This window comes from Dermacentor albipictus, chromosome 2 (assembly GCF_038994185.2).
Source record: "Dermacentor albipictus isolate Rhodes 1998 colony chromosome 2, USDA_Dalb.pri_finalv2, whole genome shotgun sequence".
Classification (NCBI taxonomy): Eukaryota; Metazoa; Arthropoda; class Arachnida; order Ixodida; family Ixodidae; genus Dermacentor; species Dermacentor albipictus.
The window spans coordinates 40,259,299-40,271,613 of NC_091822.1; the positions used below are offsets into that span (position 1 = coordinate 40,259,299).

The 12,315-nt window shown below is 42.1% G+C and overlaps 1 protein-coding gene across 1 annotated transcript in view; it reads right to left on the minus strand.

The window, feature by feature from the left end:
- Positions 1-12,315, minus strand: part of LOC139055694 (focadhesin) — a 307,088-nt gene that overhangs the window by 18,376 nt on the left and 276,397 nt on the right. Inside the window, exon 33 of the mRNA XM_070533225.1 lies at positions 5,900-6,207. Coding sequence (XP_070389326.1) covers positions 5,900-6,207 — 308 coding nt within the window. The remainder of the gene's footprint in view (positions 1-5,899; positions 6,208-12,315) is intronic.

A 12,315-nucleotide genomic window follows, 5' to 3' on the forward strand; every position in this document is an offset into this window, starting at 1 on the left:
TATCAGGCATCTTCAAAAAATCGGTCGTTAACTACTCTCCGATGACACGGTGTCAATGACAATTCGTTGCAATTCCTCTGTTACTGGAGCCGGCATTAACACGACTTTCGTTCCCTTTCAATAAAGTTACAGCTAACTTTCCCTGATAAAAGCAGAAATTCCCTGAGTTTTCCCTGAGAATTCCCGGTTTTCCCGGTTGGTAGACAACCTGCAACTACTTCATGAATTACAACTAGAACCTGTTCCCGGCCACGGCGGCCACATTTCGATGGGGCCGAAATGCGAAAACACCCAGGTACTTAGATTTAGGTGCACGTTAAAGAACCCCAGGTGGTCGAAATTTCCGGAGCCCTCCACTACAGCGTGCCTCATAATCAGAAAGTGGTTTTGGCACGTAAAACCCCATAATTTTTTTTTAACTAGAACCTGTGGATGTAAGGTTAGATCAAGTCATGTATCCACTCGTGTAAGAGCTGCACTTTTTTTTTTAAGGCAAAAGCCTTTCTAGGCTGATGGTGAAGTTTGTGTCAGCAGACCTGACCGCCGGAGTGTCCGCCGAAGTGTCATCACGGCACATGAAGACAGACTAAAGAATGAAAAATGATTGATAGTGCCAGTTAGCGAATGATAACATTATAATAGAGATTGGTAGAGATAAATAACGAAGGGTAATGACTAATAATGGCTACTAATGACTTGTGATGACTCCTAATGAACACGAAATGACTAATATGTACGTCTAACAATGGCTTGTAATGACCACAACTGATTGCAAATGACTAAGAATGCTTACTAGCGTGCAGTAATGACTTGTAATGAGTAGTAATGATTATGAAATCATCAGTCTAACGACACTTTGCAATGACTACAATTAATTAGAAATGTCTAAAAATGCTTAGTAATGACCAGTAATGACTTGTAATGACTTTGAAATGACCAATATATGTAATGACAAATTGTAAGGGACACAATTTATTGTAAATGACTCAAAATGCTTAATAATTACTTAAATGATTTGTAATGACTACTGGTGACTATGATACAACTGACATGTCTAACGACGGCTTGTAATGACCACAATTGATTACAAATGACCAAAGCTGCCTAGTAGTGAGCAGTGATGACTAATAATGACTGAAATGACTAGTAATGACTACTAAATGATCGATATGTCTAACGACAACTTGTAACTACAATTCATTGGAAATGATTAAAAATGTTTAGTAATGACTTGTAATGACTGCTAATGACTATGATATGGCCAACATTTCTAACGACGGCTTGTAATGACCACAACTGATCACAAATGACTAAAAATGTTTAGCAGCGAGAAGTAATGACTAAAAGATCGAAAGAAGAGAAAGAGAGGAGGCAAAGAGAAAGAAGCAAATGATAAGAGGAGGAAGAGTAGGCTTTTACCATTCCCCTCTTAAGAGAGATCTGAAGAGACCCTGCAATTTTTTTTCACAATTTGGTTAGGTATGGCCCTTACATGGGACTGAATCTTTTGGTCAAAATAGTGCCAGTGCAGCCGGCGACTTGTGCATGCCCTAGATCCCGGATGTACCATTGCATCAGAGGTCAATGCGCAACTCTCGCCATCTAGTAGCAGCACGCAGAAGTACACAGGGCACGAAAATTCCCTGATGCATGCACATGGCATCAGGGTGCAGAACACGGTTGCTTTTCCGTAGGACTTCTTTCTTTTAATTTGAGCTGCCAAGTTGGGGTTGCCAGCCTTTACTTGAGTTAATATGGCACTTGTGCATTTTTTCCCTTCTACTATGTGACATACTGTGTTCTCATCACAAGTTTGTGCGGTGTGCTACTTCCGCTAGTCACAAAAATATGTCCCTCCACTCTTTCGGGGGTAAACAAATTCAGATCAGTGACCCTTCTCAACCATTAATTGTCATAACTTGGGACATAAAAGGGTGAGACCTAATGTCACACCAAATTACATGGCACATAGCTAATATTATTATTTTTAATATGTGATGCACAATTTCTTTTCATACTGTACTTAGCATTGCATGCTACATACAGTAGTGAACAAAAAGGTACGATATTATTTTGCATTTGGGTCCAGTGAGATAGGCTGCTCAGAATGTTGGTCCGCATTATGCCAGACTGCTAGCCCAGGGCAGTAGTCTGTTGGACACGCACTGCCATCTTACTTCATTCTGACCTCATAGCCCAGAGTAAATGGAAAGTGGAGCCTTTTGTGGGAATCCTCAATAAACAAAATGCCATCCATCTCTTTGGTGCAGCCAAAGGGACAAGGTTGGATGACATTCTGTTTGCTGACGGTGCCATAAAGCTCCACTCTCCACTTTGTTAATTTCACGGTGCTTACTGCTGCCTCTTCCAGAGTTTTTGTGTGAGTGGATGCTTGTACGTTTTTTCTTTTCTTCTCTCTTCCTTTGACGTCATGCTATATATTAAACCTGTAGTAGCATGCCAAGCCTTTTGCACGACTAAACTTGCCACCTATTAAGATTTCTCTCACCAGCGTGCATATATTTTCGCTACTGGTTGATATCATGGTTTCCATTCTTGGAATACACAAGTTATGTGCACAGTGGGTGGGCTATGCGGTGTGAAAAAAGTATGATGGCCATGCTTGTTCAAGAAACTATTGACCTAGTCTACCGCTCTGGTATCAAGCAGAACCAAGATCCTCAGCAGTTTCTCACCGAACCCAAATGCAATATATAATATATTTTTATTCGCTTTACACAAATTCCACCAAGCTACAGCGAGCGACAATGATGCTACGCTTATCCCTAGGTTTGTGCAAATACCGAGTAGTAGATTTTAAATTGAATCAGGAAAAAAAAGTCTAACATCAAGTCGAATATCCAAAAATTTGACACAAGGCTTTATGCCTACAAATTTTGTGCAAACGAACACAGTGTTGCACATGCTCAGGAGGCTACTCACATTACATAAAGATGCTGCTAGCCACACGTAATTTAGGTACCTAGGAATAAAGATGTACAGTACGGTCTACTCTTATTAAAGGATAGATGAAATTAGCATGCCAACACTGGTAACAGATATCAGTTCGTATACGAAGGTCTGGAATATATTTTTATTGTTCGAATGCCTGTTAAATAGAATCAAGTGCTTTTCTCCCTCTGAAGCTGAATAAATAGAGAAGTTGTGCTGTCCTAAATACGAATCAGGTCTTTAGTTTAACAGTGGGCCATATTGTGCTTAATAGCAATCTCCTATTGCTTGAAAAGCTTTGCTTTTTAGTTTTCTTCCAGAAAACAGAAGGGTTTCAGTGATTTTTGTAGGTTATCGTCAGCTCATTAAAGGGACACTAAAGTGAAAAAAGATTCCTTCTACATCATTAAATTACCGTTCTACAACACCAAAAACACCGGTATTACAATGATAAGATGTTTGGTAAGCCAGAAAAAGCGCAAGAACGAAATACAGGTGGCGACGCCTACTTGAGTTCCCGCACCTGGGGGCTGTGACGTCTTGGATTGTGATGGCACCTTCTAGGGCCTACTAATTATATATAGCGGTACAGATTGACTACATTGTGTTCTAAAGGAACCAAATATTAAACATGGCAAGTTACGGGAACCTTTATTCAGCCAAAAAGACCCAAATGTGAAAACATACTTTGGAATCCCTGATGTCACGCTGACGGACCGGCACTGGGGTTTCGGCGCGAAATTCAAATACTGATACTTGGACCTTCATTTTCTCATCTAATAATCAAACTATTTTTTTAAATGACTGCCTGCAGGGTTCTCAAACAATGCTCCATTAGTCTAAAGTGATTTATTGTTTCGCTTTAGTGTCCCTTTAAGGCCAATCTGCATGGCAGACAAAAGTGGGGACTGCACATCACGTGACTCGGCACTGTTCTGTGCGGTAATTGGTGATGCACGGGTCGACTGCAGTCGGCATTGTCGGTAAAGGGCGGGTGCCTTTCGGTTTTGGCATTGTTTGCTGCCTGTCATAGGTTCCCAAATCAGGAGACCCTTGGCAAGTTTGCGCGACATGACCCCCTTCCCCCTTTTTTTCCCGAGTCCATCTACCGTGCTTGTAAATGTGTCTGTAGCCAGGGGTCAGCGCACTACTTGCATGACCTCTTCAAGGCTGCCATGCAAGTCCAAAGCTAGTCTTGTGACAGGCTGCTCAAAAGTATGAAAAGAGGCTGATATGCACCTGCTACGAAATGAGGAGCCATCGTACGGTGTTTTGCAAAGATGGCAGACGTGAACAACAGTCATCCGTACACTCAATTTCACTGGTGAGGCTGTTTGTCATCTTTCTAAGTGTCATGCGACCACTGCAAATGGATTTGCTTTGATTCAGTATGAAACCGCAATTTTAGTCACTGAGACCCGTCAGCGCAGCTCCAATTACACCTAATGGGCTCGACAGTGTGGCAGCGACGAAAATTCACCGCAGGTCGATATGATAACGTGCCGCAAGCTTTCGCGGCAATCTTGTTGCGAATATGTTCCTACAGGGTTCTCATCGATGATTGGTTGTGAGATCATGCGTTCGGGTTAGATTAATGAACACCAAAGTGGAGTTTGGGTCCTCAAGCAATCGGCCGGTAACTATGAGTACGTATGCAAGCAAACTGCGCAAATCTGCAGGCATGAACACTACTGAATATGTGCATCCGATACGATCTGTATGCCTTCCAGTGGCTAATCGGCCCAACCTTAATACCTCCTCTCGTGCTTTTCGTATGTGCTGCCTTTGTGGTTCCCTCTGCCCGCATTGCATTTCGATCAGTTCCATCTTCCTGGTCGAGCCTCGTACCGAAAGATGTAACGCCATGTAGCACTGCGCATGTCAAGGCACTGACCACGGCCAGGTCTATCACCATATATTCGAAAAACCAAGTATTAAAAAAGTCAAATTGTAGATATTTCATTTGCCAGTAGAATTATTTGAATGTTAGCTATTCAATTCGAAATCGAATATTCGAGTATTTGCACACTCCTACTTATTTCCGTACTTCCATGTCACTTCCTAGTACCTTTATTACAAGTGTATCCCTTTCAACATATTTTTGTGCCATCTGTCTTTATTTTCCCTCATTGGCCTCTGTGGAGTCTTGCTCTTGTCAGTAAGCCTGCTTTCTAAGCTGAAAGCATAACACAAGGCTTTAAATTCTTGTGCTAGTATTCCACAGAATTATATAGTGGCTACAATGGTGTTTGATCATGTTGCACAGGCATGTCCTTGTGACAAGTCTTAATGCAGGTGTGACTACTTTCAGCTTCACACAGATTTCTCTGTTAACTTAGAATAACATCCACTGCTGGATTTTGTGTGAGCGTACCGTATTTTCGCGATTCTAAGCACCCCCCGATTTTAAGCACCCCCCTCTATTTTTGCGAAAAATTCGGGAAAAAAAGTTTGCATGCGAATCTAAGCACCCCCTATTTGTTACGAAGAGCGCGTAGCCAAGACCGCCAAGCACGCTTGCTCGCTCTGTCATCGAGCCGGAGCCGTCGGAGTCCCGAGGTGGAACGGCGTCCGCGGCGCGATCTTGCCGCACAGCCGGACTGCAGAGCCACGCGGACTCGTGAGTGGCAGTGATAGTGACTGAGCATCCGACACAAGCGGTGGGCTCACGGTCTACACCGATTTTTCTTTTGGGTGTTTGCAAAATAAAATTTTATTTCTCGCACCCGTATCGTCGTGATGTTGCAGTGAAAAGGGGGAGGAAGGGTCATTCTAGATTTTTCGAATCTAAGCACCCCCCCTCACTTTGGGCATCGCGATCATGAAAAAAAGGGGGTGCTTAGAATCGAGTAAATACGGTAAGTAGGCTGCACTGCAACTTCCACTGAAGTCCTCCGCAGCCATCACCTTTCAAGTGCATTGTTGCCCCTGTGAAACCACTGCTCACCTCTCGCCACCAACACTGGTGGCTGTGGAGAAAATGTTGCAGCCAGGTGGGGCTTTTCCTGCAGCCGCCAGGTAGCAGTGCAGGGCGAGTATGAGTGGCAAGGATTCGAGTGCGTCCAGCAGCGTCGCCCTGGAGTCCGGTGCAAGCTTCACCGCACAGCGCCCCAGCGCAGGCAGCAGCGCCCTCTGTTGGGCGTCCCACACATCTTCCTGGCATCCTTGTGCCACCATAGTCAGCAGCTCACATAAGGCACCCCTGGCACCAGGAGGCAGCTCAGAGCCGTCATCACCTAGGAGGGACTCGACACCCTGCATGCCCCAGCAAAACCTACTGAACTAAATATCTTATTTAAAACAACCACTAAACAACAAAAATCATAACGAGAGCTTTGTATTATGCATCAAACGAGCTTTTCCTCCGCTGAGGACAGGTCCACATGGGGATATATGATTTGCCAGAAATCAACAGGAATGCAAAGAAAGCCAATGAAAATTAAACACAGCTCAATTGTGCATCAAACAATAGAGCAAATGCAAACTTTTTGCTTGCCTCGCATATGGTATTGAATGCAGGCCACACAGAGCAGCTCCAGAAAGGGAAACCTCGTCATTCACCTGACTGTAACACGAATATCTGCAGCCAAAAACCAATGCCAAGTACCCAGTGGAGAGAAAAAGCTTGCACATCCACAGCAGGTTTACACATGTGGCATAGCAAACAAATATGACATGTAAATCTTGGTAGAAAATGCACAAAAAAAATATTACACAAAAATGTAAGTGACAGGATAGCTGCCACAAACAGCTTTTCGTTAATGGCACCTGCCCTGTGCCAACAACGAGTCTTAGTGATGAAATTCAAAGGTTGCACTAACTGCATGCATAGGAGGAATGAAATTTAGCTTTACTTCTCAATTAAATTTGATTCTTCAAACTGCTTGGCCCTTTTGGCCATTTTTGGGCCTGAAAAATCAGTCCGTGAATTTATCATGCCTGCGCCAAAGCACGAGGGCAAAGTGCCATGACTAGTCATCCCAAGTAATTTAAGGTATATTACAGTGCACAACACCTACAGGCTTGGAGTGATGCCTGACTCCGACAAAAGATGCCGAGAGCAAGTGGACAAAGTCACTAAAAAAAGAAACAATTTTAGTTACTTTGCTGCTACTAATCTTGCCTGCTCTAGGTACTATGTATACTGAATAAACTTGCACTAAACAAGTGCCATATTTTGAGGCTTGTAACCTGCACTACAATTTAAAAAATTTAGCAGCAAAGCAGGGGTGCAGGTTATATGTGGCTTCCACCTTAAAGAAGCCCTAAGCACCCCACAGGCTTGGTGAAGAAACCCAATCTGCGGATAGCATATGCTGCTGTGAATACCTCAGCCAAATTATTGCAGTCATGTGGGGCACATGGATCACGCAAATGGAGCACAAGGACACCTTCCTCTCGAATGCTCTCTTTTTATTATAAAAATGCTCCTCACTCTTTTCTGGACACTTTATTTCATAACATAGCAGATTCCCATATGCGGCTGCTACAGGCCAATAGCCATCAATCAAGAAGGGCGTTTGGATCAGTGCGCTTCTTCCTAGTGTTACTGCATATATTTATTGATGCAGTTTAAATAAATACGCTGAAGTAAGCGAAAATCTGCTTTAGAATTTCGATAATAATTACATGCTTCCAGAAGAAGCTGACGGTTGTCTGCTCCCGCTCGGCTGCGGCCGTCCACACATGAATTAAACTTTTCTCACCCTGCTTATCAGTGTCATAGCCGTTCGGTCTCGTTAATTTCGACTGGCTTTGAACACTCAACTACACTACTGTCTGTCAATCCAGCTGGTGCAGGACAAAGCCAGTCCGCACCCCATAGCACAACCAAAAAGGAGCATATGAGCACAAGTGGTCACTCTAGCCCTGTCTTGCACAAAGCAAACGCTGCAGTTGCATGCAGCTGCGGTCTGCTACACAGCATAGATACTGCGGCTGCTGTGAGGTGCTGCAACGAATCCACTGGGTGAATGCGCTGCAGCTCACCGAGGATAACCGCGTTTGACACGTCGTAGGCACCAAAACTGGAAATAATGACGTCTATGTCAACATCCAAAATAAAGTTTGAACTGTGTGCCAAGGTGACGTTCAGTAGGTGGAGCATTGTGGGCACACCCCGCACTGCCGTAGCCTTCACAGTGCAGATCATTAAGAAGGAGCGAAAGCACCATGAACAGTATGTTTTACTGCCAACAATTCTGCTTCTCTGGAATACATTGAAGAGCTTTTTGCAGCAGAGTATTTCTGAAATTGTCAAACTTAACTTCAACTGCATTTGTCGACTTCAATAAAATGTGGTTCAGCGTCCTTTAAAATGTGGCTTCACGGCATTGCTGTATGCACTGCCACGAAGCCACACTTCAAGGCGAGGTTTTTGACCATTCAAAGTTTTGTTATCTTCTAAATCTAGGGAAGCCCACTCTCTCCCCACCCCTGTCTCTTGATTGTAATTTGGGCTTCTGGACTGCCTATCATGTGATCGTGTCACCTGTTCCCGCGGCGCTTCCTTAGTTAGTGCAAAGTGCTTCATGATATGGTGAAGAGCCAAATCACTGTTAGTATTTTCGGCTCAGTTGCATTTGCTCAGTTGCCATCACCCATGTGAGGGCTGCGCCGCCCATGCTGTCTTCCTCTGTTGTGTGAATGGTAGCTGTGAAGTGATCCAATTTTAATCACATGTCATGTGAGTGATTCGTCTGCGATCACATCCGTCGTGTGAATCCAGTTTTATCAGCATTTCCTAAGATGGGGGGAACAGAGCGGCTGGCCAAATATATTACGGGGATGAGAAATCCATCCACAAGTGTAAACTGTTTTTTGCAAAGGTTTGGGTGTTGTATGCAGTTATTTCCATACATTATACACCTGGATGTTTTCTTTTGAAAGCTATTATAATTAGACATGTGGGTTATATGCGGAGAAATAGAGTATCCTCTTCTGGTACCCCGCATCTTGCACTGCCACAAAACGGTGACACAAATTCCAGTTTTTTTTTTTTATTGCATGCATTTTTTTGTAGTCTTGAGCAGCCTTAGGTTTCGACACCTTTAAATATAATTTTCATAAAATCTGATGCAATAATCAAATTCGTCAAGTTTATCAAATTTATGGAAAATTTGGGAGACCTGAAAAAAAAATGTATGCTATAGTTAACTGTTCATTATACAGGGTGTCCCAGCTAACCTTAGCCAGAGCTTTAAAATATGTGAATGCCATGTAGCTGGACAGCACCAAGGTAACATTATTTGCCATAACTTGGAGATACTCAAATTGCTTTTTTCATTCTGCCTAAATATATAATTAGTCTTCATTAATTAATGAACTTCTCAAATATTATAATTAGATGAAAAATGTCACTGAGAAAATCGTAGAGCAACATGAAAAACTCCTGATACAGCTTTCTGTTGCTCAATATGCGCTACATAAAAGTGTTTTTCCGAGCGTGAAAGAAGCCAGCAAATACATGCAAAATTGCCGCGCGACTGGTCACTGCAGACACAAGTGAAAAAATGCATAAACTCAGCAAGAAAGCTTCATTTTAAGGAAGGATTAAGGTCATGAAAGCCTTTTTTTTATTTTTCAACATATCTTGCTTGAAATTTGTGTGCAGATACATTGTAGAATGCTGATTTCAAATATGCATACAGATTTCAAATATCTCACTTGGAAAAAAAGATATGACAGAATACCATAGATCTAATTGGGTCATTCCTTACGGGCTTTTGTAGTAATTTCTCATTAAAATAAAGTGTCTTTAGGAATATGCAAACATTTCCAAAGGCCCACTGCACATCCTAAAGCTAAGCAAATACTAATAAAGTAATTGTGATTATCACAAATAAATACAAAAGTTGAGAAGCAAGAAACAATGTGGGAGTAGTTAGCCTACATTTGATCTAATTAATAATCTATCACATTTAAGAATAAACGGAAAGCTTTAGGATGTAGCTGTGATATTACTAAAAAAATGATACCTAGCTGACTGAAATCAGTTGATGCAAACATTATCAAAACTTCCGTAAGGCAACAAAAGCACTTGACGAAAAAATGAAAGTTGAGAAAATTGTATTTAATATTTTACTGCCACTACCTCTTTTGACTATTGAACATATGGAAAACCTTTAGGCTCTAGCATGTTGCCCAGGCATTGCTGAGCACAAGAACACAAAATTTACTGAAATTAGGTCATGAAAACTTTATCAAACCTTTGATAAGGCAAAGGCACTTTAAGAAAAAGCACATCCAGAAAGTCACTTTCAAGTTATCACTTATCACAAGCAACAAAACTGCTGCTTAAATGGAACACCAGCCTCATGATTGTTTGGTTTTGTATTCATGCAATGCTCCTGAAACATGAAACTTTCAGGACACATCTAATGTTGTGTGCTGCTTACAAATATGGAATTAGGTTTTTTCTAAAGTCCATAAAAAAGTAGTGACAATTTTTCTTGTGTTAAAAATTTGGCATGCGACTTCCAAAAGATGCACTGCAACAGGAAAGCTAAAAGTAAGCAGGTATGTTCTTGGATGTCCAGATACTGCAAGTTAGCACTTGGATGTTTGTATCTGTACGTTAGCCAAAGTTATGAAATTGTAAAGTTGCATGCAGCTCTACAAATCTGAATTCTTACTGGTGATTTCTGCAGGATTTCAAAATATTTCAGTGTCCTAAGACACTGCATCACAGTTTTGTGCACTCTCTGATTTGCCTGCATTCAGGGAAAAAAGGAATGACGATAATTGAATGAGTAGACGGGACACAGTTCTCATAGCAAAATTTGTGACTTTAAACAAAGCTCTACTGGAGAAAACAAGAAAAAAACTAGAAAGAAAACTAGGAAATATAAATTTCAAGCTTCAAAACAGGGAAATATTATTTACAATATAATGAAAAACGCAAATTTTTTCCTCTGATGTATGCATTATGCACACACATAGGCTCCTAACAGAATCTGGCATGCACCAGCACGAACCCGCGTACACACGAGAGGCACCTGAATAGGCATCGGCACATCATCTGTGGCCTCCAAAGTAAACATTACACGTGGGGATAGAGTTCAACGGTTAGGCGATGCGGTATGAGATCGCGCGACACAGTGACTTATCTCTGGTGCGATCTTGTCGGCTCGTCTGTACCTTGGGATAACCGCCTTGTCTTTCTCACCGTAGGAAGCAGAGATGACTTGCACTTCGCTTTTCGCAGACACGTGTTCAGTTTCAAACTTTTTTTTTTTTTAAGTGAGAGTCGATTTGCCGCTTACGTTCATAATACGATGAACAAAGAAATGGCGTGTCAGCGGTTTTCAAAGCAATTCACTGCCAGGCCTAGAAGACAAGCTCGCCTGCTAGGCCTAGTTGCCATAGCAACAGCCAATTAGAAGGCCTCTCTCAGCACATTGGCTTACTGAGCCAATAAGAGTGCCGCGTGCATCGCAAGCTTTGTCAGACTGGCCCATGATTGTTTTACGTTTGCGCTTTTTCTATGTGGTTGTCGTCGGGGAGGATGTGGGGAACTGAAAGGCAGAACTTTGAGCTTTCGAACTATACCAAGATGGCGGCGCTCAGCGGCAGGAAAGATGAGAAATAGCTCCGTGAACTCAGCTGTTTCGGCGCGATTTTGGGGTCATTTCTCGCCGTCTGCGCTGAGAAAAATTTTTTTTCGGACACTTAGGGTGCGTGTCGGGGCAAATCATTTTGATATCGTGTAGATTAGGCATTACAGATGCCTAAACAAGTAGTTTCGAAAAAATAGTTCTTTTTTTTTTTCACAATTTTCGGATGTTAAGACTCGTGTCCCCCTTAAATTTAAACCTCAAACATGTGCAGGTTTCATGGTCAGTAGATGAAAATTTCGAAAGCTGCCATAAATTTCCGAGTGAATAAAAAAAGGGGGGGGAGGGGGTCATTTGTTATAGAACGTCAATATCTTGACATACCTTTGGAAACATGTCTTCGCATGGTGTGTTATTTTCTCTTGGTCTGTTGTTATTTTTACTTCTGTATGCTATGAAAGGTTAGCATAGTTTTCCAGTATTTTTCAGAATTTCGGGAAAAACAAGTGTTTATTTTTCTTATTTTTTAAGCCTTCAACATTTCCAGAAACTTTATATCTTTATGTATAAGCAGCCTTTCACTATGTGAATAAACACTGTGGTCGCCAGCCAACGCTAGTGTGCCTGCTGTCGTCACATTAAAAAAAGCGCTATTTCGTCACCCACGTTTGTGCCAAGCGACCCAAGTTAGCAACCGGTTGGCGAGCATGCTATAGCTGCAATGTGTACTGTGTTTTTTGCAGCATGGTTGCTCTTAGCTCCATTTTATTTGCATCTGCAAAGCACGACTTTCTATGTTTTACCCATC